Raw genomic sequence first — 25,598 nt, forward strand, 5'->3', positions numbered from 1 at the left:
ATTAGTTTAACTTCCGGTTTGGTAGTAAAACTGAATTACTGTGTCGCGAAATGATGCATGTATAAAAAGTGTGTCACCAACATGAAAAGTTTGGAAAGCTCTGATTTGGAAGGTGGCAACACAAGAAAAGAGAAGTCTTTCCCTGATGCCTAAAGCTGGATAAGGGACGCGGGTGGGCTGTGGGTTAAACCACAGAGCCTAGGACTTGCTGATCAGAAGGTTGGCGGTTCGAATCCCCGTGGCGGGGTGAGCTCCCGCTGCTCGGTCCCTGCTCCTGCTAACCTAGCAGTTCTAAAGCACACCAAAAAGTGCAAGTAGATAAATAGGTACCGCTCCAGCGGGAAGGTAAACGGCGTTTCCGTGAGCTGCTCTGGTTTGCCAGAAGCAGCTTAGTCATGCTGGCCACATGACCAGCTGTACACTGGCTCCCTCGGCCAATAAAGCGAGATGAGCGCCGCAACCCCAGAGTCGGGCATGACTGGACCTAATGGTCAGGGGTCCCTTTACCTTTACCTTAAAGCTGGATAAAGATGGTGCTGGGCAAGCCTCCCTGGGGCGAGCATTCTACAATCAGGAGGCCACAAATGAAAAGGCCTATTCTCTGACTTTTGGCCCTTCACTTGAAGGATGTCATTGTGGCCTCTTCAAGTGGGGTGGGACCCATAGCCCTGCCTTTTGTTTACCTGCGTTTTCAGGCTGTGCTTTTAGGTTTTCATTGTTGTTTATAATGGGCTTTAATGTAAGTCACATTGGATTGCTTTTCAAGAAAATCGACCAACAAATATAATATAAAATAACAGCCAGATAGATTCTTCTGGGCTGGTGGCCAGCTGGCTTGCCTTTGGCAAAAAACAGGCAGCTTGGCTAGCTGGGAAGGTTTGGTCTTGCCATGCACACCCATGTGTGCAATACAACTGCTGTTAAGGTGGAGTGGCTTACAAAGATTTGAAATGTACATAATAATAAATGTAAATAGTAATAATCACACAAAAAACCTAGCACAGCCAAAACTTTTGTTGAAGCAATATGTACACAACACATGCATCACAATATATTTATTTTTAAAAAATTAAAAATTAAAATTGGCTAACGGATGGGAAATCAGCTTCTCTCCTTTCTTGTCTAGGAACTGCTATCTTAGGAGTAAAAAAAACCAACAAAAACACCGTTATTGGACTAGGACTGTTTTGAGCAATATGGTGCCACGATAAAACGGCTAGCATATTTGCAAAGCTAAGCAGGGTGGTTGTTTTATTTGGTCAACTAGCATCCCTAGAAATGAGGTGTCTGCCATTTTGCTCAAATCAGTCTTTTTAGTCTTGGTTAAACATTATTATTACCAGATGACTGCTCTGAAGTTCATGTCCCAACCATTTTGTCTGCTAATCATTAAATGCTGGCTGGCTGGCTGGCTGCAAGAGACTAAATTTCATTTTTAAAAATTCTACTGCATCTTGGGGCAGAAATCCAATTTAACAGCAGCAAAAGCATTGGCTTTGAGGTGCTATTATTGAGAACCAGACAGTTTGAATCAGTTATCCAGTTCAAGGCTCTCTGCATATTCACTGAGGCATTAAAGCCATTTTCCAGGCTTCCCATTTGCAAAGTTTAATTTTTCAGACAAATAATATGCTTATACCAAAAATATTTTGTTCTGAAATTCATGCTGAGGTTTCGTAATGCTGTTCTTTGGCAGTTCTTCTGCCTGCGTTTCTTTTAAATATTTATTTTAGTTGTTGCTTCTCTGCCTGAGGGCACCTGCTTTTTGCTCCCTGTATTTGCCTCAAAAATATGTTGCACATATTACAAAACGTCCCCTGCTATGCCTTGTCCCTGAATTCTATAGTTATGAAATGGGTTAGGTAATGATATACGCAGCAGCAGAAAACTAAAAATGTAATTTGCAAGCTGCCTAAGGAGTGACTGCCAATATAGTGCCTTTACAGCTCAATTAAACACAGGTTCACTTGGAAGCAAGCTCCGAGGGGTTCTACCCAAAGGTGGCTTTGTGCTCCTGGAAAGTGATTTTGTTTTTCAAGGTGGAGAACCTGATTTCCAGTGATTCCTCCTCACCTACCATAGCCCTCTTTACTCCATACTCAAGAGTTCCAGAGGGTGCTTCACCCCTCGAGAATAGCTTTTCAGATGACAAAGGAGCTGCCACACCTTGTGCTCTCTGCTACTGCAAATATATACTGGCTACAACCCACTGTCTTCAATAGGACTTTTTCCCGAGCAAGTGTGGGGGGTTGCAAAGCATGCGGCATAAAGCGTTTTCCAATCTTTGTACGCTTATCAGGTTTGTTATCACAAGAAGTTTCAATTTTTACTTACAGTGGTGCCTCGCAAGACGAAATTAATCCGTTCCGCGAGTCTCTTCGTCTAGCGGTTTTTTCGTCTTGCGAAGCAACCCTATTAGTGGCTTAGCGCTATTAGCGGTTTAGCGGCTATTAAAGGCTTAGCGGCTAAAAGGCTATTAGCGGCTTAGCGGCTTAGAAAAAGGGGGGGAGCAGAAAAAATCGCAAGACTCGCAAGACATTTTCGTTTTGTGAAGCAAGTCCATAGGGAAATTTGTCTTGCGAAGCGCATCGAAAAACGGAAAACCCTTTCGTCTAGCGGGTTTTTCGTCTTGCGAGGCATTTGTCTTGCGGGGCACCACTGTATTTATTAAGTCTATATACCACCTTTCATGCAAGCACAGGGAGCCTTACGGTATCAGAATACAAAAATACAAAGAAACAAAACAATAACACCCACACCCCAGTTTAGAAGGTTGTAGGTGGTTTAACTAGCCAAAGGCCTGGGAAAAGAGGAGTGTTTTCGCCTCGTGCCTAAAGATATGTGATGAAGGCGTCAGGAGAGCCTCCCCGGGGAGAGCATTACACAGATGGGGAGCTACCTCAGAAGCCCATTCTTGTCAAAAGCAATAACCAAATTACAACTAACAAGAAGCTCCCAGCATTCCTAACACATTTGGAAGAAGTGGCCCTGTGGTTATACTGGATGAAGGGGGGCGTATAAATAACAAAACAAAACAAAGAAATGAAACTGGCCCACCTGAACACAGCGGAAACCCAACATCAAGGGTGTTTACTGTAGAAAGTAATACCTGACACTTTTAATTTCAGTGATTCTTTTCAGCTGTGAACTGCCGTATTTTTCGCTCCATAAGACGCACCTGACCATAAGACACACCTAGATTTTAGAGGGGGAAAGCAAGGGGGAAAAAATTCTGCACAGAGCATGTAAGCGGTTCTCGCTTTTCTTGCTTTCAAGCAAGCCAAGTGAGAGCTGCTTACACGGCTTCTGTCCCGCTTTGCTTGCCCATCCCTCCTCCCGCCTCGCTGCAGAAGAGGAGGAGGAGACACCGGGACAGGTGCTTTGCTTGCTTTACAGCACGGCGGGAGGAGGGATGGGCAAGCAAAGTGAGAGCTGCGCAAAGTGGGACAGAAGCCGTGTAAGCAGCTCTCGCTTTGCTTGCTCCCTTCCATCCCTCCTCCCGCTTCACTGTAAAGCCAGCAGAGGAAGAGCCGCTGCGCAGCTATCCCTGAAGCCAGGAGAGCAAGAGAGATAGCTGCACAGCGGGTCTTGCTCTGCTGGCTTCCCAGCGAAGCGGGAGGAACAGAAGGGAGCCCTTACATGGAGCCCCTTCTGTCCCACATCCCGCTTCGCTGGGAAGACAGCAGAGCAAGAGCCACTGTGCAGCTCCCGCTGAAGCCAGCAGCACCAGAGTGATAGCTGCGCAGCAGCTCTTGCTCTGCTGTCTTCACAGTGAGCGACGGACGGGAGCCATGGCTCTGGCTGCGGAGGCATCCCTCAGCTTGCAACTGCAGGGATCTCTCTGCCTCCCAGTGTATTTGCTCCATAAGATGCACAGACATTTCCTGTTACTTCTTAGGAGGAAAACAATGTGTCTTATAGAGCGAAAAATACAGCAGTTCATTGAGGGGAGAAGGGATGTAGGAGAGATAAAGGAAAAGTACATTTCATGGCATCAACACTCTACGGTGCCCAGGACTTGCTGTGAGCAGAACATATGACAGCCAAGAGCACACAGGCTTGCTCTAGCAATGTCAAATGAGCTTTAGTCAAAGCTCGGCTCTCTAGGCAAAACTTGCTGTGCCACATGATAGCATGAAATGGCAGGAAGCATCGCTGGTATCAAGTGATCAAAAAAGGGCCAATTTACTTGGTCCTTTCGGTGTGCACGAGAGAGTGTAGAAATGGTGTGTTTCAGACTACATTTGCTCTGCATTCCAGCAATGTTGGGAAAATCCAGAATGAACAAAACAAGTTGGTGGTTTTTTACATGTAAAACTAATTGTGTATTGTAGAAACAACATCAGCCAGAGACTTCACACGTTCTCTTCAGAAGGAAGAGAATTCTGATAAGATCTAAAATTGCAACAACAGGTATTGGTACGCCAAGTAAAGGGCACTGCACTCTGCAATGCTATAATGACATTTTGCCTAAAAGCCAGCAAAGAATATCTGAGGAAAGAGAAGCACAATTATCTTGGAACTATCCCCCTTCTTTACTGACTACAGGCTTAGAGCTCATACAACCACTATAGTGAGATCTTTCTTCCAATGGACTGTGTTATTTATATACTTTAAAGCTAGCCCTTCCACTTACTGAACCAATCTTCAACATGTGCTAATCCTCTAAAAAGTTCAAAATCCATTGTTTTCAATGTGCAAAAAGGGGGTGAAAATAAGGTTTTAGAGTGCTGAGGCAATTTGCCAAACATGAACACAAGCGGAAGGGCTAGACCTACAGGCAATTCTTTCATATTCCAATATGAACTGCTTTTGCCTTTCTTGCTTTACAAGATGCTCTTTTTTAATATAGATATAACAACACAGGCGAATGTGTTTATGCAGGTTCGGAGAGGAAAATATAATTAGGGATGTTTTTCTTTTAAAAAAAGATTTTTTTAAACAATAGAGAGACATGAGTATATATGTGCATTTCTTCATACTCCAGTTACTGGAAAAGTAAGGTGGCATGACTAGAATTGGCACCTGAAGACTATGAGTTAATCCCCAAATGCCGTGAACTAGTTTAGTGTCATTTCTTTTAGATACCAAATACTTTCTGGAAGTGAATAAAAACATTTTGTTGAGGTGGGGGTCAGATTTGATCTGGATAAGAAACAGGGGAATGGGAATGTGAACTTGTGTGCCTGAGAGTTCTTACTGCTGTTGTTTCAAAAGTCTCAGAATGCTGCAACATACCTTGGAGGAAAACAACACACAAATTAGTTATCTACCTTCTACTCTCCAGTGGCCGCCCGTCACTAGAAATACTGCGTGGAATATTGGCTGCTCGCTCTGGGGGAGGCATTTTCCCTTCACCTTTCCCTGAGGCAACCCTAGTGGTAGCAGGACTTTGCATCTGGGATGGCATTTGCTGCCCATGAGGCCCTTGTCCCTTGTTAGCATTTCTCTGCCATTTGTTGTTATTCCTGAAAGGGAACTTGAACTCGTATGGAACACCGCCGTCATTCATTTTGTATTCCATCACTGGCATGCGATTAATTTCTGAAAAACTTCTGAAAGAGAAAGAAGAAAGCATAATGTAATTCTGAAATAAGGGAGAAAAGTACAGTCGAGCGGAATCTGTTTCGGAAGTCCGTTCAACTTCCAAAATGTTCAGAAACCAAAGTGCGGCTTCTGATTGGCTGCAGGAAGCTCTGGCAGCCAATCAGAAGCCATGAAAGCCCCGTCGGATGTTTGGCTTCCCAAAACAGTTCGCAAACTGAAACACTCACTTCTGGGTTTGCAGCATTCGGGAGCCAAAATGTTCGAGAACCAAGCTGTTCGAAAACCAAGGTTTTTGCAATATACCCTTATATGACAGCAATTGTGATACCCCTAGTCTTGAGTGCTAAATATCGCCCAGAGTGGTTAGTTACACATTAATTCTATCCCTAATTTATAGGGCACTAGCCAATCAAGTCATACTCAGACACAAGGAAATCAACTGACTTAAACTAACTAACGTTTCTGTATGTCTAACACTTGATATCTCCCTTAGTCTCTGCAACAGAAGTCTGGTCATATCACCTGAACTTCCAAAAAAATAAAAATCAATTACAATCGTAAAAACAGATAGAAGACCGACTGAATTCAGTGGGACTTACAGCAGAATAAATATGCTTAGGGTTATTAAGTAAAGTTTGGATTCAGAGATCCTGGAAATGGAACTCAGATCAATGGGGCTTATTCTCAGGAAACTGGGTATAGGATTGCAGCCTAAATGTTATTTTAAGAACTGCATTTAGGAAATAACTAAAAATACTGAACTTCAAAATTGACAGGGTTTTCTTGCCTTGCTGTTCTATTCTTCTACTTCAAGGCTATGCAAGTTTTATATTATATGAACAGGTGGTTTTTGAAAAATATCTGAAAGCAACAATATGAATGATGGCTAATAACATTTGCCAAATTGTAAACATCAATTGCCCTAACTTTGAGCTGACTTATCTTAAAACATGCATTTAACACAGAACTAGCTGTTAGGAAAATGAGATAGCCTCCCACATAATATTTGTTCATTCTGCTCCAGGAGAAAGGTTCTATTCTTTCATACCGTGGCACTTGACTTTTGTACAGATAGGTGTGGGAAACCTGCTGATGACTGTTAACGGCTGTAAACCCCTTGCTTTTTCCTGTAAGACCAATTGCAGTCGTTAACAGTTGTCAACAGGTTTACCACAACTATCAGTCAATCACCCCTCCCCACCCTCTCACTATATATAAGGGTCTGGTGACTTCTGTTTCAATTTATCTGAAGATGTGTGCATGCACACGAAAGCTCATACCAATAACAAACTTAGTTGGTCTCTAAGGTGCTACTGGAAGGAATTTTTTTATTTTGTTTCGACTATGGTAGACCAACACGGCTACCTACCTGTAACTAGAACTTTTGTATAGAGAGTTAAAGTAAAAGGTGAAACTCATCTCAAGTTATTCTGAGGTCAGGCTGAAGGATCCAAATAATAAAAACAGGCAGGGGCTCCTTCAAAATAAGTATATATGTAGATCCCCAGCTTAAAGCGCAAATGGTGTTTTTGTTCAGTGAAGTGTTAAAATGGCTATATGACACTTAAAGATTTTGCAGTATCTCACGTGCATTTATTTAAAAAGTGAGCATCACCAACATAAATGCAGCTACGAGATGCAGCTATTCAAAGGCTACGTAATTATTACCGTATTTTTCGCACCATAGGGCGCACCGGACCATAGGGCGCACCCAGTTTTTAGGGGGGGAATTCAAGAAAAAAATATTCCCCCCCCCCACAGCCCCAAAGAGCAGTGTACAGGCTGCACACAACCTCTCCCTGCTGGAGGGGTTGCGTGCAGCTATGGAACAAGCCAAGGCAGCGAGCGGGATGGATCCCACTCACTGTTTTGGCTTCCCCTTTAGCCCCGTGCAGCCTCTCCTTGGCGGAGGGGTTGCACGCAGCTATGGATCAAGCCAAGGCAGCGAGCGGGATGGATTCTGCTCGCTGTTTGTGTTCCCCTTTAGCCCTGTGCAGCCTCTCCTTGGCGGAGGGGTTGCACAGGGCTTTCCTGGCTTTACTGGGAGGTGGGGGGATTCCCTCACCTCTCCCAAAAGCCTGCAGAAGCTGTGCAACCCCTTTAAAGAGATCGCGGCTTCTCCTGGCTTTTCTGGGAGGTGGGGGGATTCAGTCCCTTCTCCCATCTCCCAGAAAAGCCAGGAGAAGCCGTGCACACGGCTGCACGGCTTCTCCTGGCTTTCCTCGGAGGTGGGGGGATTCCCCCACCTCCCGCAAAACCGGCAGAAGCCGCGCGCACTTTAAAAGGGCTGCACGGCTTCTCCTGGCTTTCCTGGGAGGTGGGGGGATTCCCCCACCTCCCACAAAACCGGCAGAAGCCGCGCGCACTTTAAAAGGGCTGCACGGCTTCTCCTGGCTTTCCTGGGAGGTGGGGGGATTCCCTCACCTCTCCCAAAAGCCCGCAGAAGCCGCACAACCCCTTTAAAGAGATCGCGGCTTCTCCTGGCTTTTCTGGGAGGTGGGAGAAGGGACTGATGCCGCCAGTCAGTCCCTTCTCCCTCCTGTGGAAAAGCCCGCAAGAGCGCACGGAGCTTGTGTGCGGCTCTTGGGGGCTTTTCCTGCCTGCCTCCCCCCTGCATTTGTTCTATACGACGCACACACATTTTCCCTTGCTTTTTAGGAGGGAAAAAGTGTGTCTTATGGTGCGAAAAATACGGTAACTGACTAGTGAGAATGTAAGCAAACACTAGCACTGGCAATCTGACTTGAGAATACTCAGCATCACCAATGCTTCCTTCAGAGACATTATACATGTAGCACAATCCAGTGGGATGCTTTGACATATCAATGGCAATGCAGAAGCACTCCCATACCATAAGAATAAATAGGTCCCCTTTAAAAACACAGTAACCACCTACGACTCTACATCCATAGCCAAATTAATGTGAAATGGGACTCTTATTTTTATATAGACCAAGTTAGAACAAAAATTCTGCTTTATAAATTCAGAGAACACCCTGAAAAAGTCAGCAGCAGATATAACTCATTTATTCCCACCCACCCCCCAAAATACCTTCGTGGGGTGCAATCCTCATGAGGTGGGATAATGACAACCTTCACAGTAACTGAAGTCCGCAGGAGATCAATCATTTGCTCATGGCTCAGAGTAGCTACAGCCACAGTGCAAATTTCCACTAATCTGCTGCCTTGTCGTAATCCTGCTTGCCAAGCATAGCCATAAGGTTCAACATCTGCCACAATTCCTTCATAGTTTACATGGAAACCAAGCTGGCCTAGTCCATTACGACGTAAAGTCATTTCCACTGACTCACAGCCCTTTGTCACAAGCTGAGAAGTGAAGAGAGAGGGAAGAGTTAGTGCGATTAATTACATTCAGTGGGAGACAAATACATGGGGGAGTTTTGTTTTTTTTAAATGGTACATGAAGCAAGATGGGACAATGATATTCCTTATTTTGACAGCTACTGCTGTGTACAGTTTTCAGTGCAAGTTGGCTAGGTTACTACTGGATGAAAATCCAGGCACAGTCAGATTTTGTATAAATGACTGGCTTTAGAACTTTATGAAAATTATAGAAGCATTAAGGTAATATAGCAATACAACTGGAAAATTCATGAGTGGGGTTATATACCAGTATTCATGGTTAGGCTGACAGAATGTTCCTTTATATTATTATGTCCCTATTGATTCGATAAATTGGTAGTTCTTTGTAATTTAGTCATCCTATTTACTGGCATGCAGCTATCTACACAAAATGCAAACTTGTTCTATTGGCTAAGTGATCCTGCTAATTATGAATATTTTTGAATGCAATAGACAAATGCAGCTTTTCCTCATGACATAAGGTAAAGGTAAAGGTACCCCTGCCCGTATCGGCCAGTCTTGCCAGACTCTAGGGTTATGCGCTCATCTCACTCTATAGGCCGGGAGCCAGCACTGTCCACAGACACTTCCGGGTCATGTGGCCAGCGTGACAAGCTGCATCTGGCGAGCCAGTGCAGCACACAGAACGCCGTTTACCTTCCCGCTGGTAAGCAGTCTCTATTTATCTACTTGCACCCGGGGGTGCTTTTGAACTGCTAGGTTGGCAGGCGCTGGGACCGAACGATGGGAGCGCACCCCGCCGCGGGGATTCGAACCGCTGACCATGCGATCGGCAAGTCCTAGGCGCTGAGGTTTTAGCCACAGCGCCACCCGCGTCCCCATGACATAGAGACTGCTATTTTCTGAATAAGAGAAGAAAATGCAGTTGCTACTAGAATAGGTAGAAACTATAATATTAAGTCTTGAATAATATTTGATACATGTCAGGGACTGTGCTGCGTGTCAGTGCCCCCTTGGCAATACAATACCCAAAGGTCTCAGTTAATGATGGAACAAGCAATGGGCAATAAGTAAGAAAGTATTCTTTGTCCTAGTCCGCTTGCAACTTTGGAGAACAGGGAGAAGAATTAGAAAACAATTTCCATTAATATTTTTGCACAATTACATCACAGGTTGAGGGACTGTTTCACTATCAATGGATCTGCTACCAAAATCTAAGAATGGATCCAAACCATGTTAATGTTTTCATCACAGTTCTTTGAATTTACTCATGCCTGAAGACCAGATCTACATATTTAGAGAGGGAGAGAGAGAGAACAAACTCTAACCTCTAGCCTTTTGACAATCTCTTTGATATCTTCAGGGTTTTTGAAACTCTCCACAGAAACACATTCACCCCTTTCATAGAAAATTTTGACACTTGTGTCTGTTGAAGTCCACCCTATGACATCTCTGCAGGAACAATTGAACACAACACTCTTTGTATCTTGTTCAATGATAACAACAAATTCATTAGAAATCCCCAGGAGACAGTCTATATCTACACCCTTGCTATAGTCTTTAGCACGGAGACTCCATATAACAGCACCAGAACTGTGGAGTTCTACTCCTGGATGAGGCTTGGACTTCTCCTTCTTCTTAGAGGCAAGTGAGATGAAGGGGAATTTGCCCGAAGGGTCAATGGGTGTGTTTGTGACATTCTTCTCTGCCAAATCTTTCAAGTATTCCTGACGGGTTCTGGTGGCCATGGCACGGAACTTCTCTGATTTATGAGCTGCATTCTCAGCATTTATCACTTTAGCAAGTAAGAAGTCCCTGAATACATTGGATTTGGGGAAGGTAATGCCTTTAGGGATTGGTGGTCCAAACGATGGCACATCTCTGGATCTCGTCGCAGCAACGCTACATAAAGGAAAAGGAAATGTGATTTAATGATGAGCTAAATCCACGGAGCTCATCTTTCTACTCTGCCTTTGACTTCTTTGCTTTGATCTTTAGAAACGACAAAATTTATGATCTACGACAGGGTAGCATGGCCTAGCAGTACAAACAAGAACAGAAAACAGTCACAGCCTCTTCTCTCCCAAATCAAAGACCTTGACCCCTATGAAATTGCTGGTTGGGGATTTATGAAACCGCATTCTAGTGTTCCCTACTTCACATGGGAGCCAATGCTTTAACAAACAAGCAACAGTACTACTTTACAGCAGAGCAGCTGTGTTAGCCTTCTGTAGCAAGAACAACCAAGAGTCTTGTGGCACCTTAAAGACTAAGACATTTACTGCCTGAGACTTCATGGACAACAGTCCTGAAAAGTATTTCTACTGAAATACCATGTCTTACTTCTTAAGAATAGGCTTCTCCAGTATTTTATTCCAAAGGGGTAGTATGTTTAATTTGACTGAATTCATCTGTTCTTCTTGGATGTTCTCCAGAGGGAGCAATATATTGCTATCTTTCGCAACCACATTCTCTGCTCCCTAGGTGTGAATTCCTAAGAAACTCCATGCATATAAACAATGTGAGAAAGCCACCATGAATCTGGCATACATGGTTTCCAGACTGCTTTTCAACTCCCCAGAATTTTATTATTTTATTTTCATACACGCTGAATTAACCCAGGCTAGGATTATCACCTATATGAAGCCCACTTGGCCATTTTTGAAGCTTGGCCTCAATACATGGCAGCTAACTCTGGTTCTAAAGTATCCAATTAACTCGCATGCACTTTCTTCTGTGGAAAAAACTGGTTCTCAGCCTGCCAAGTACTTAATATTAACCCCAAAAATAGTTTTCCTGAAAATAAACAGTAAAAAAGCATTGTAAAATAAAGCATAAAAAATTCCAAAATGTGGTTAGCCTCTGTGTGTTCACAAAGTAATAGGTACCTGTAACAGACGTTGTCGGTGCATGGATTGTGCACACGGACAATGACAAAGACATGCTGGAAGTGAGAGCGAATATTCTTTGGGCTGAATGACTCTGCTCCAGGTTCTTGGAAAACGATGGTCACAATATCATTTCCAATATGTCGTTTTCTTAAGAGCTATGAGGGTAAAGACAAGAAACATAAGGTATTGGTGGGGAAGTACCCCCCCTTATAACATATTGTGCATTAATCCTGGTAATTAATGTTTGCGAATCATGGAATATTTTAAATTATTTCATTCAATGCTTTATTCTGAGCAAGTAAATGAGAAATTGGCCAATATATGACATGCTGAAACTAACGACTAGCATCTTGCACCCCTGTTTCCATAACAACAGCTACACATCTATTTTAATACCAAGAAATGTCTTCATAACAGACAGATTTTGAATGTCTCTAGAATCAAATTTATCGTAATATAACACTGTGTTTGTCTACTTGCTACTTTCTTCCAACCATTATAAATTGTTCATAACCTAGACAATGTTCTTCTGTGCATTAAAACTGTGTTTTTGCATTTGATAGTGGCAGTGTTACCAAACAAATTATTGTTAGGCTTTTTTGTCAACTTATTCTTTTTCTCCTGAAAAGAATGCCAGAAAGCTTCCTTTAAATTACAGCATAGCACTAACCATAGTATTGGTTAGAATTGACCATTTAAAATATAATGAAACCATAGTATTGGTTAGAATTGACCATTTAAAATATAATGAAATTAAAGTATGTTCATGAGCAGGCAGAATCAAGTAAACCATGTTATTGTTCCTTGAATTCAATGTTAGCTCCTTGAATTAACAATTGTTTTGTGGCTTGTTTGTTTTTTGTTTAAATCGGATATAAATTCCAGCTATACATAGACTTCCGCAGCTCAGTTCAGTTCAAACAATGATTAGCAAAAATTTACAAAATGAAAATGCTATCAAAGATGGCAATGTATGTGGTAAAGTATATAGTAATCACTCAAGAAAGAAACTAGACATTGCCTTTAAAGGTAAAGGTACCCCTGACCGTTAGGTCCAGTCGCAGATGACTCTGGGGTTGCGCGCTCATCTCGCTCTATAGACTGAGGGAGCCGGCGTTTGTCCACAGACAGCTTCTGGGTCATGTGGCCAGCATGACTAAGCCGCTTCTGGCAAACCAGAGCAGCGCACAGAAATGCCGTTTGCCTTTCCGCCGGAGCGGTACCTATTTATCTACTTCCACGTTGACGTGCTTTTGAACTGCTAGGTGGGCAGGAGCTGGGACCGAACAACAGACGCTCACCCCGTCATGGGGATTTGAACTGCTGACCTTCCGATCAGCAAGCCCTAGACCACAGCACCACCCGAAAACCCTGGACATTGCTTTTACAAATGTAGAAAAGTGCCTTGGGACACATGGGGTGGATCCAAGTGTGCCCTTCTTCAAGCACATGGGGACGCAACCTGTATGCTGAGGGCCACATGTGAATGGCAAGGAGGGAAGAGTGGCAGCAGCAGGAAAAAGAGAGGATACCCCATGTACTTTTGGTTTTGCCATTGCCCACGCACTGGCTTTGACACTAACTCCTACTGGTATGTAGTCCTTGGCAGAAAAAAAGATTCCCCGCCCTTGCACTAGCACACAATTTCTTCCATTCATGAAAGGGCTGCTTCTTACCCCAAACCTAGGTAAATTCTTCTGTTTGCATATGCTCTTGTACCACACTATTATAGCGCTACCCCAAGCTGAATGTATCAACTAGGCTGAAGTTTAGTCACTGGCTCTAAGCAGCAAAAACACAAGATTCCCCCAAGGCTGGGGAGACACCCCTTCTGTACCCCAGACTGCCATCTCTCCCTCTGACTCTATCACAGCTCTCATGTGAAAGCAAATGATCTTGAAAAAGCTATGATGATCAGATTTACTACTTAACTCACATTTCTTAAAGAGAAACAAATCAGCCAAAGATTTGTTCATTCCCAAAATCTTAAGCCATCACAAGCCAACTTGTCTACTGAAATATAACTTCTTGCAGCTACTTGGAAGTTTTCTTTATTACGCCAAAACCATTTTTTAAACAGCTCAAACATCTTGGAGGATCTTAATGAAACAATGCAAATGGGTGGGGAAAATATTATCACTCAATGAGCAACGTCATTTCAGAGCGATCCAAACCTACTTGGTGCAATTATACTGATTGAGATGCAAGACTGCAGCAAGTAGCAAAGTTTTTTCTTGTTGCTAGGAATTAATACTCGAATACTATAGCTGTAAGTTGTATATAGACTTATGCTATGGTGTCATACCTCACGAAATTTCTTCTGCAATGAACCAAATTCTCCAGTTAGTGTAAACTGTGGCTTGTTTAAACAAGACAGAATTCAACAGAGGTTTATGACTATGACTCGTTCACAAAGCAGTCTAAAGAAAACCTAGCTCCTCCTAATTCAGATACAATGGTACATTTCTGTTAGTTTAAAACAGGAAACAAATGCCTCTAATCTCTTATTCATTGCTGCACTAGGGAGGATAGGGGAGGGGAAATCATGTCTGTCAAAAGCTTTCTTCCGCTTATTCACACAGTGCTAAATAATGCTTTAGTGTTACATCTGTAATGGACCCACAGAATTCTTTACACAGTGAAAATGAATCCTACCTGTTGCTTGTTGTTAGGTGTGTAGGGCAGCATGGTGGAAACATGGAACATGATTTCATAGTCCTTGTACGTTGTATAAAGAGAGTGGGTGCCAGTAGAATCAGCTAAGATTCAAATAACAAAAGAAATACAACTTACTATTTTAAAATACTTTTACATAAGCTGCAAAACAGCATGATGTTGTAAGCATCAGCTATGGAAAAAATCGTGCAATAGCGTCAAGAACAACATGAAAAATACAAACAAAATCTGAAAGGGAGGTAGTACCTAATAGAGATGGAATAATTTATCACCTTTGGCTGCTTCCACTTTTTCATTTGCCCCCACTCTTAATCTCAGTATGAGATATTTCAGCATCAGTTTATGATTTTTTTTAAAAAGGAAGACCACAGAAAAATTCACAGGCATTTTACTGCACATTTCTCCTGAAGTACATGTCTGAATGCCTTTTCCCCAACACACACATTTTACAAGAAATGTTCCCTAATATAATGCATTATGTATGATATTTACAATCCCCTCTACCCAAAGAATACATATGATAAGTAATTTAACTCGCTTTAAAGTTCTTTGATATAGGAAAACTATTATTACAATTTAATTTTTTAAATATTTGAACAATAAATTTATATTTTAATACAGGCCCGCATAATTTGTGACCTACCAAGCTACACCAACTACATAAAAGGTAAAGGTAAAGGTACCCCTGACCATTAGGTCCAGTCATGACCGACTCTGGGGTTGCAGCGCTCATCTTGCTCTATGGGCCGAGGGAGCTGGCGTTTGTCCACAGACAGCTTCTGGGTCATGTGGCCAGCATGACTAAGCTGCTTCTGGTGAACCAGAGCAGCGCACGGAAACGCCGTTTACCTTCCCGCCACAGCAGTACATATTTATCTACTTGCACTTTGATGTGCTTTCGAACTGCTAGGTTGGCAGGAGCAGGGACTGAGCAACGGGAGCTCACCCCGTCGCGGGGATTCGAACCACCGACCTTCTGATCAGCAAGTCCTAGGCTCTGTGGTTTAACCCACAGCGCCACCCACGTCCCATTACATACAGTGTGCCAAATGCTTAAAGTTCTTCAATTCTGCAGTCATGGGGGGACGGGACCAGGAGGATTATTAAGCCTTTTATGACTGCTGTTAAAGGGTTATCTATGATGGGTCACAAGTTGTACAGGCCTCTTTTAATCGCCTATCTAGGCCTTAGTACTACTCTCAATATGGCTCCCAAGACTACATTTTAAAATCAGAACCAGCATTGGTCTCTGCAGGGGTGATCTCTCGTTTAATGAAAGTCTATCTGCATTGTGCCCTCATCCCAATTAGATGTGTTGCTCATCTTGTCCCTTGTTTGCCTGCCTGGTAGAAGGAAAACATCAAAACCAATGCCTAAAATGTGAGAAACAGATGGGGAAGGATGGCAGCATATTTCACACAGCAGCAAATATTTGGAAAAAGGTTCTTGTTGAACATAAATACAGCCTTCTCATGATGACCAAGCTTCTGAAAGTTTTAAAAGTCCAGAACAGTAACAACTTTCAGTTTAACAATTCATTTTACATAAATGATTGTAATCATAGCTCTGGTGTGCAGAGAAACTTTTGAGAATTGATCTAAATGGAGCAGTGAACTAAAACACAGGGGAAAATAAAAATCAAGCAACCGAGTCTTCAAATGGCTCCAGGCCATTTGCTGCTTAAGTAACGAGACCTGAACTAGCAGATCACTACAAGCAAGGCAACAAGTGCTTATCATAAAACACTCGTGTCTTGGGAATCATGTAAGTAACCACAGTCCTCCTCAACCATGAGTGAGGTTATATCTGAAGTCAACATTGTCGACTTAAAGCAAAAGAAAAAGTCTACTGTGTGAAAAACATAGGAGAAACAAACATTAGGCCTATAAAGATTTGGGATGGGAGATGCAATCCCCTTTTGAGATGGATAAATTCTTCAAGCTGAAAGCAGAAAATTGTAAGTACACAGTTGCTCAATATGACCATTTTCTAATGATGCACAAAGTCAGCATAAATTTTTCGTCTGAAACGTTTCCTTAAGGAATTCGTATATGTGAATATTTCAACTCTGGTCGTTTTTCAGGTCTAGGATTTAACATTAGATTGTTAAATACCTGAAAATAAAAAGGAAGTGTGGTAAATAATCATTGTCAGCTCCTTGGGGAAGGGACCTGCTTTTTGTTTGTTCTGCTTGTTATTCTAAAGCACCAAGTACATCAGTGAGACACTATGTATTGATTGAAGCTCAGGTGCTTTGCACGCAGAAACTCCCAGATTCCCTCCTTCTTATACCCAGTTAAGAATCACAGGTAGCAGGGGGCTGGGAAAGATCTCAACATGATTTACTCTTGAATATTATTTTTTTTGTTTAAGGGGAGAGGGCAGGAGCATTAAAAAATAAAAATAAATCAAAAGTAGCATGCATCACATCAGTTGCTTTTGAAAATTAGGTTGCATTCCTACCTACACTTACTTAAGACATGAACATGACTGATCTCAATGGGACTTCCTTCAGAGCAAAAGAGCATATGGTTGTTTCATCAGTTTGAAAAGCAGAATATAAATAATCTAAATAATAAACACATTTTGTAGCTGTTCTAAGCAATATGTAGCATCTATCAAATCATGTTATAGACCTGCTGCTTGTAAATAGCTATTCAATTTTGGGTCAACTCATGCAAAAACTAAGGGACTCAGGGCTCATTAAACAGAAAAGGTCTATGCTGATAACAAATTTAAGCAAAGTGAGCAGAACGTCAACAACATTAGCTGCATTTTAGCACAGTTCAACTTTAAAGAAAAGACCAGGGTAGGTGGGTAAGCAGTGCTTCAACACTTGCTAGAAGAACCAGCATTATTTCCCCCTCTTCTCCCTTAAATATTTTCCTGCATAAGACCCCTCACATTACAGGTAAATTACATGGCAATGACTAGGTAGAAATAGGGGAAGGTCATTTAAATTCAAAAGAAATAAAGTAATTTCAGTTTTGTACTACAGATTTTGACATTTATTGGCGTTTCTAAATTTATCTAACTGGCTTTAAAATATTCTAGGTTATTTCATGTTTTAATCGTTTCCTTCCCTGCTGCCTATAGTCAAAACATCAGTAACAGCAGAAACCATGGCAACAGAAAATTCACTGCACTGTTTGCGAACGCTTTTCTACTTTCATGACGCATTCTTTACTTTAATTTCCTATACCGCAAGTGAGATAACCATGGACCTCAATACGCACGGTTCAATCTAAATACCACATAATGAAAGCTCACAGCTATAGGTGTGTGTATTTCACAGGGAGGACTACACACTGAGGTGTTTACAGGAGTAATTTTGCTGATTTCTCCCCTTCCCTTAAAAAACATGCATTTTGTTTCAAGATCTTGGCAAAAAGTTACCTCTTTACTTCATTTTAGCCATGAATTTTATAAACCAAGCCAGGAACTATGTTTTAATGCACTCAATTGAGGGGAAACTATGTAGAGATTAAGAAGAAAGAAGGTAATTTATGCTGAAAGCTCTTTGGGACAGGAACTTGTCTTTTGATTAGGTTATTTTGTGAAATGCCATGTACACTGATGGAAACAAACAAGCAAAATTAAATTTCAGGACTAATAAGGGAAGATGCCATAAAGATAGACTATCAACATGAGGGACTTGTATAAATCAACCACATTCTCAGAAGTAGTACTTCTGTAACAAAGATGAGCTGCAGCTGCAGTGTTGTCATGAGGAGGTTTCTGAGAAGTTCACACTGAAAAGATAAGAGAGAGTGGCGGCTTGCCACTCTCCACTTCCTCAATAGGTCTACTGTCAAAATCTATTTGCTGACCATGGCTGTAACTATGTCTTATTAATTTGCATAAGAGAGGGTCCCTTACTCTTTGTGTCTAGTTGAGCTCGATACTTTTCAAATCCCTTGAGCCGAACCCGTTCTCCCAGTAACTGAAGAAACTCTTCAAAGGCCGGGCCTGCTGATTCATTGTTGTACATTTCCTCCTCTGTGCTTTGTCCAGACTTGCAGTACATGATCCCCACTTTAAGTTGATAGCTTAGCTGTAAACACAAACAGAAACTCAAGTTTTGCATTCTCATCAGCTTATGTAGCATCTATGCTGCATTAAAAGACTAACATAGAGAGTCCTTCCAAAGGTCACCACTACCTTCTTCCTCTTCCCCTTTAACAATGAGAAAACTATGATTAATAAATGTAGGCACATTAAATCTGCGTATTTCAAATCGCTCTGCAAAGGACACCGGTTGCTATTTGCATTTCCAATTCAAGATTTCCCCCAAAGGATGCAAAACAGAAAGAGAAAGAAAGAAAAATATAGTTTCTAAACTGTAGACTTCAGCTTTGTAGAAACAAACTTAAAAACTTTAGCGTAATGTTTCTATGCCATCAAGTTTTGACTTGAATGCAGCACTTATTATCTTTGTATTGGGAGATGATTTGAATTTAAATGCGTAGTTTAGTCTATGAAAATAATCAAGTCAATGGAATACTGAGAACATAAGTGTGGCCCGGATCAACTTTAAGTCCCATCTACTTCAGAATTCTGTTCTTACATGGCCAACCAAATGCTTATGGGAAGCCTGCAAGCAGGACACGAAATCTCTCCATTTGTGATTTACAGCAACTAATATTGAGACGCATATTGCCTCTGACAGTAGAGGTAGAACACATCAGTGGCTAATAGCCACATCCTCCATGGATCTGTCTAAATCTCTTTTAAAACCATCCAAGTCGGGGGCAATCTCATGGGAGCAAATTCTGTAGATTTCAATATGCACCTAGTGAAGAAGTTTTTAAGTGGGGTTTAGTGTTCTATTGTGGATTATATATTAATTTGGTTGTTATGTTATCTTATATTGTACTCCACCTTGGTATCAGTATTGATGAAGGGCAGGCTATAAATATTTTCAATCAATAATAAAATAAATAAACTACTGATAGCTGCTGAGAGGTTCTGGAGACTAAACAGTGTCTCACTGCCCCATCCATCTCCTAGCATATGCCATTCAAGAGAGTAATGAAGCCACTTTCAGTTCCGACGAGACCAGAAAACCAAGTTGGAACAGATCCAAACAATGGATTGAATACTTTGGTTTTGGACACCACCAACTAAACAGCATCATTAGATACAAGCTAGTGTATTTCTGTTAAGTTAATTACTTAATTTCTGTTAAGTTATGAAATTCTAGATATAAAAAAGCAGTATCAAGAGTCTTCAGATATTAAAAAGTAAGGTCTAATACCATAAGAGGTTTAAGTTGTTAGTTTGAATGTATGATGATAGGGCCTAATATGTCATGGATGACATAAGCAGGAGAAATAAGGCATAATTCTTGTATCAATGTCTTACACGCTGTCTTCCATTATACCATGCAGAAAGAAATTAAACATGCTAGGTTATAATATTCTGCTTTAAACAATACACATTTCAGAATTTCTTGAGTTTGCCTAATTCACTTTTTTTGGCAGCAAACTCTAAGTCCTGAGATCTCAGGCAAGCCCTTTATTCTGTAGCATTGGATAGACTTGGTAGATTTCTTTAGAGTTTCCAGACATGGTGGGGGGAAAAGATATCTAGATCTGTTACTGTAATGCTGGCCTAGTAAAGGATTAAAGTTTGCTATTTTGAACTTACCCCTTGTTCATCAAGTTTCATAAGTTGTTCTGTGACTTTAGGAGTGTTGAAGGCCAACCTGAGACAATGTATATTCAGTTCAGGAACCACGTGCTCAAGCACCTCTTTCAAGGGCAGCCCTCTAGCTGTACAGTGCTTTGCAGTTGAAGGTATAGCATCTTCCAAGACAGAACCTCTTAGGGTTGTAAGCTGTGAAACAAAAGTTATTTACTTAGATATATGAAGGGAAGGTGGGGGGTAGGCTAGTAACCCAAAGAACTAAGGATTCCTGGGTGCTGTGCTTCAAATCTTATACTAAGTTGTGCATGTCTGCATCATTGTTTTGTTTAGTACCAATATCTGAAGAACTTACACAAGTTCAATCTGCATGATTCCTTAAATGGAAAAGCAGGCATTGTGCTCCTAGAAGATGCAGGAATTTTCCTCTTGATATGTTATCCAGAAATACAGAAAACAGATGGACAAGCTACTCATGCATTCACTTTTTGCTTCTTCCCAGGAATGTGCAAAATGGTTTTGTTTCATTAAGTCAAGCACCTCTGTGCTACTGTTAATGCAGAAGTATAACAAGAACAATGCTCCCTGCCTGCCCAAAGACTAGTTAATTTATTGTTATTAGTACTATTATTATAACATATTTATTTATACCCTGTCTTTCCCCCCGACAGGGAATCAAGGCAGTTTCTGTCTATATGATAGAAACCCAACTGTACATATTTCTTTTTACCTGGGTTTCTATGTTAAAGGCTGTCCATAAACTAGCATGTTCTCTTGATTTACACCTAATTGATTTTTTTAAAACAGGGAGGTTTCTTTGTATAATTAAAGCAGGAAAATGTAAAAATTAATCCAAGTACCAGGAACAGAAGATTTAAGCAGACTTAGGCTGTGTTCAACAAGCCATGTGTCATCTCACAGAACAAATAAGCAACAAATTGTTTCTCCAAAGCTTGGTTCACAACATTTACACGCCACTTGAGTAACAAAATCTCAAAGCGGTTTACAAAAAGTTAGTGTTTTGGCTTATTCTTTAAATATGCCACGTGTTTGCTAAACAAACTGTGGCTTAGGTATGTGTGAACCAGGCCTGGTTATTAGTGAGTGGTAACTTTTCATCAGCCCCAGTCTGCATGGTCAATAGTCAAGGGTGTTGGGATTTGTAGTCAAGAACATCTGGAGATCAAGTTGCCTTCTGATATAAAATATTATATACTCAAGAGCAGTTTACAACATTGCAAAAAATGGCAGTTAAAAATAGATACCCAGATCTAAAACAACCCAGTGTAGACTCATAGAGGTGGGAGGATTTCTGAGAGTCATCTACAGTGGTACCTCAGGTTAAGAACTTAAATCGTTCTGGAGGTCTGTTCTTAACCTGAAACTGTTCTTAACCTGAAGACCACTTTAGCTAATGGGACCTCCTGCTGCTGCCGCACCGCCGGAGCACAATTTCTGTTCTCATCCTTAAGCAAAGTTCTTAACCCGAGGTAATATTTCTGGGTTAGCGGAGTCTGTAACCTGAAGCGTCTGTAACCTGAAGCATATGTAACCCAAGGTACCACTGTAATCCTATCCCCTGCAACGCACGAATCACAGCTAAAGAATCCCCGATGGCCATCTAATCTCTACTTAAAAACCTCCAATGAAGGTGACTCCACCTTCTGAGGTAGTCCATTCCATTTTTGAGTAGCTCTTTCTGTCATCTTTATATATTTTCTGATTTAAAGGATCAGTACGTTTTAGACCACAGGCAAAACATGAAAATAACTCTTATACAACTCACATTTGCAGTCACTCTTAAGAGTATAGAGAAAATACATTTTTGCATTTCTTATTCTTATACTTTCCATATATTGTTTACCTCACTAGTTCTGAAAATGATGCGGTAATTGTATTGCGATCCAGTTTCTTTTATTTCTTCAGGTTTTTCTCTTCTGATGCTGACTGCTACGGGACCAAGGTTCTCATCTGCCCCAAAGTAGTTCCAGTGTTCTTGTGCATTTAAAAAAAGGGGTGCGGGAGGAGAAAAAATTATTTTCCATCTCAGGAAAAAAAGGGTTCTGTATGTTACATTTCCATAGTAAGTAAAGGATTAAGGACAGTTTTGTTCTATATGTGAGCAAGTTCCAACCATCCATGGGCACATGCTCACATGGGCACATGTAGCATGCACATACAGCTGGGAAACAATCCTAAAGATTTTAGTGATACTCATTCTAACCACTGTGATAACAGAAACTGCTACCAGTTGTAGCCATGAACATCTGGTTCACATGCTCAGTGTAATATTTGAATGCTGTAAAGCACGAAACCATCTTCCAGGCTTAGTAGACATTTCCCAACCAATGTTAATTATACTCCCCTTTCTAGAACAGTAAGAAGAATTAAGTGTCAACTGGGAATTTGGAAAAAGATTTTAATACAATGAAATATAATATCATAGAGAAACCTCCATTTGACCGTTTAAATACATGTTTTATAATGCTATAGGTGCCTGAACATTCTCACAGTCCCTGCTAAACAAGTTTTAATTATATTTCCATTTCCAAAATATTTTTAAAACCTCTGCATCTTTCTGTACCTTTCGATTTGGTCTCGTGCCATGTACATGTTAGAAAACTGCCTAAACTATAAAGTCTAAAAAAATCCCTGTCATATTATTAAAAAGCAAATTGCAAAATTTAAGTGTTTATATGAATTATGCCTAGAATGATCAAGGAACATTCTGTGCAGCAGGCAGTACTTGGAGAACATTTTGTAAAATAGCAAAGAATAATGCTGTTCAAGGTATTAAATGACTGCTCACCTTTCTGATAGAAGAATTTACGATAATAATATGCACCAAGATCCACGTGTTCAACGATGTATCGCTTCCCTCTATCCAAGTGCAAGACCAGGTTTTCCTTGGGTACTTCAAGAACAGCCACTCCTGCATTTGTGCAATGAGAGCTAAGAGTGGACTCAAAAGAGGCACTTTCACAGCCACTGAAGGATCCAGAATTAGATTTTGTGAGACTGATCTTTCTTTCTCCTTCCCCACCAATCTCATTACGAAAATAAGGACAACTCATAACAAGGTCATTGCTTTTATCGTCTCCCTGGTCCATATTGAGACTTCCTTTGGAATTCAGGTCTTCTGTACTGCCCATTGGGGAATTGAAACTTGCAGAATGGGACAATGGTCCAGAGGCTAATGATGCAACTGCTGCAGCAGAAGCTCCAGTCGTTGTATTCCTTCGTTTGATCACATTGTGCCGGTTAACTGCCACTTCATTTAAATCAAATAATATGCTCTGGCAATCGTAATGGGCAAAACACTTTGGACAAGTCCAAGGCCTGACACTGTCTTCTGATCTGCTGTCCTCAAGATCTGAGGACTTCCCAAGATCCCCTTCAGCTTTGGCATTACGCAGCTTTCGAAAAATGGAAGAATCTCCCGTCTCTGATTTTGAACGCCTCTTCAGTGGCTTCTCCCTTTCTTTAAATAGTCGAAGGTTCTCCCTCTGAGTTATGGGTCCATCTATCACATCCAAGGAAAATCCTGAGCCCTTACTTCCACTAGCTATAAGGAGTTCACAGAATTTGCTGGTGCCTGGACCTCTCTGGTCAGATTTTTCATCTTTAAAACTTTTCAACAGGTCAAAAAAACCTTCCCCTGAAGCACCCTGCTTATCTATTGATGAAGTGCTGCCATATTCCCTGTGCAGTGATGGTCCAGATTTATAACTGGGCGAGATACATTCATCATAGCTATCTACATCAAGCTCACTTAGGGTAATGTCACTATTACTTCGCTGTCTTATTCTGCGAAGAGCTTTTCTTGGGGAGCTGTGGTATCCATCAGGAGTGAGAAACCTAGAATCTAGGTTCTCAGACTGCCTTGTTTTGCTCTTAAGTGTGTTTTGGATACTCTTTAACATGACAGAGTCACTAGAATTCAAGTTAATAGAGCTCCCCTGGCTCCCAGGACTGCTTTTTGAAGACATACTATCAAGGCAGCTTGATGTATCCATTTCTTGACTTGATCTACTATTTTCTTTGACATTTTCCTTCCTTGGGGGCCAGTCAGCAATCCTGGCCCTAACCCCCATTTTAGGTACTCCAGGAGTAGATGTAAGGTGATGAGACCCTTCATTGCGTGGAGGGCCTACTGGAGCCATCACTGAAGATCCCAAGCTACCATTCTGTGACCTGAAGCGTCTCATATAAAAGTCATCTGAGTGGACTTTAGGAGTTCCATCTGACACTCCGGTGGCAACAGCCCTTTCAGTCTGGGACCGCTTCAAACTGGTCATTATTGGAAAACGTGTTTATCCTTAGTAAGCTCCAAAAGAAAACACAGCCATCTCTGCCTTTCACATTTATAACTCTCTTCCGGAGAAGGTTATCCAGAAAACACAAAGGTTGCATGAGATCCCAGTTATGATCATGTAATATAATGGCAAATGTTCTACAGATGCAGCTTTTCTACGAACGACTGTTGCTCAATCACTTTTGACTTCTTAGAAGTCTTAATCCATCCATTTCAAAAAGTAGTCATCCTTTCATACGTCAAAAAATAATAATCTTCGTTTGAAGAACGAACTTTCAACTGGTAAACTTGCTTTAATCCTAGAGCAAATAAAGAAGAGAAAGTGATTAGCCAGCACATTCACAGTTATATAAAGCAGAAAACTGAAAGCTTCAATACAGTAGTTGCTTTCTCAGTACGTTTCACCACAAAGATCAGTGATTGAGACCTAACATACTGTTATTTTACAGCTTTGAATGCAGAATGATGTAAGTTACTTTTCAATATATACAACAGACTTCTCTCTAGATCAACAAGCTACAGGAAAGCTATTACCAGCTGTAAATATGGAGAAAGAACAGATGTGCTGCTCAATTAGGAGATACTGAGTTGGATCCAAACTGCTGTTCTGCCAGTGGAAAGCACTTTCGGTTCTGTACAGTGGGGCTCTCCACCCCCTATTTTTGGCAATTGCTCCTTCTCCCTTCTCATGTCACTCTGTTCCAGAGGGTCCTCCAACCCTCAATAGAAGATTTTGGGGGGCACGGGAGACTGCAGAGGAAAGGAGGAAGAATGAAAGCTCCATTTTGTAATCATTTATGGAATGGAACTTACTTAGGATTCAAGCCATTCTTAGCAGATTGTCTATTGATTACATGTATGATTTAGGAAGACCAGGTGTAAATTTTGAGTTTTTGTATGGAGTAGTCAGGATTGATTTAGAGATGACTGCTGAACCAGGCTGCTACTGCTACCTTCAATATCCCAAAGATAAACCTGAGAAGCAGTTCTTTTTCATCTATTTATTAGTTACTATTATTATTATGGCTATTATTATTATTATTAACTGCTTGGTTTTCTACTCAAAATTCAGACGACACCTTAAAAAAGACGTATCTTGAAGCTCAGCAGTAGCAGCAAAGTGAAATGAAAGTCAGTTACAATGTTTCAGGAAAAAGCTCTTCATAAATTGCATGAAAGCAGTTTTTGAAATGTAAATGA

General features: G+C 41.2%; 1 protein-coding gene and 1 long non-coding RNA gene across 9 annotated transcripts in view; one reads left to right on the forward strand and one right to left on the reverse strand.

The window, feature by feature from the left end:
* Positions 1 to 25,598, reverse strand: part of SIPA1L1 (signal induced proliferation associated 1 like 1) — a 150,734-nt gene that overhangs the window by 25,614 nt on the left and 99,522 nt on the right. For all 8 annotated transcript variants that reach the window (XM_083505743.1, XM_083505742.1, XM_083505738.1 and 5 more), the window contains 9 exons: positions 22,893 to 24,697; positions 21,948 to 22,078; positions 20,087 to 20,275; positions 18,317 to 18,491; positions 14,417 to 14,520; positions 11,759 to 11,916; positions 10,199 to 10,772; positions 8,599 to 8,873; positions 5,274 to 5,555 (listed from right to left, as the gene is read on the reverse strand). In XM_083505743.1, coding sequence (XP_083361869.1) covers positions 5,274 to 5,555; positions 8,599 to 8,873; positions 10,199 to 10,772; positions 11,759 to 11,916; positions 14,417 to 14,520; positions 18,317 to 18,491; positions 20,087 to 20,275; positions 21,948 to 22,078; positions 22,893 to 24,381 — 3,377 coding nt within the window. In that variant the 5' untranslated portion in view covers positions 24,382 to 24,697. The remainder of the gene's footprint in view (positions 1 to 5,273; positions 5,556 to 8,598; positions 8,874 to 10,198; positions 10,773 to 11,758; positions 11,917 to 14,416; positions 14,521 to 18,316; positions 18,492 to 20,086; positions 20,276 to 21,947; positions 22,079 to 22,892; positions 24,698 to 25,598) is intronic.
* Positions 3,842 to 25,598, forward strand: part of LOC310710665 — a 48,202-nt gene continuing 26,445 nt past the window's right edge. The window contains exons 1-2 of the long non-coding RNA XR_014528175.1: positions 3,842 to 4,293; positions 15,059 to 15,104. This is a non-coding gene — a long non-coding RNA (uncharacterized lncRNA). The remainder of the gene's footprint in view (positions 4,294 to 15,058; positions 15,105 to 25,598) is intronic.

This window comes from Podarcis liolepis (genome assembly GCF_965112155.1).
Source record: "Podarcis liolepis genome assembly, chromosome: 1".
NCBI lineage: Eukaryota > Metazoa > Chordata > Lepidosauria > Squamata > Lacertidae > Podarcis > Podarcis liolepis.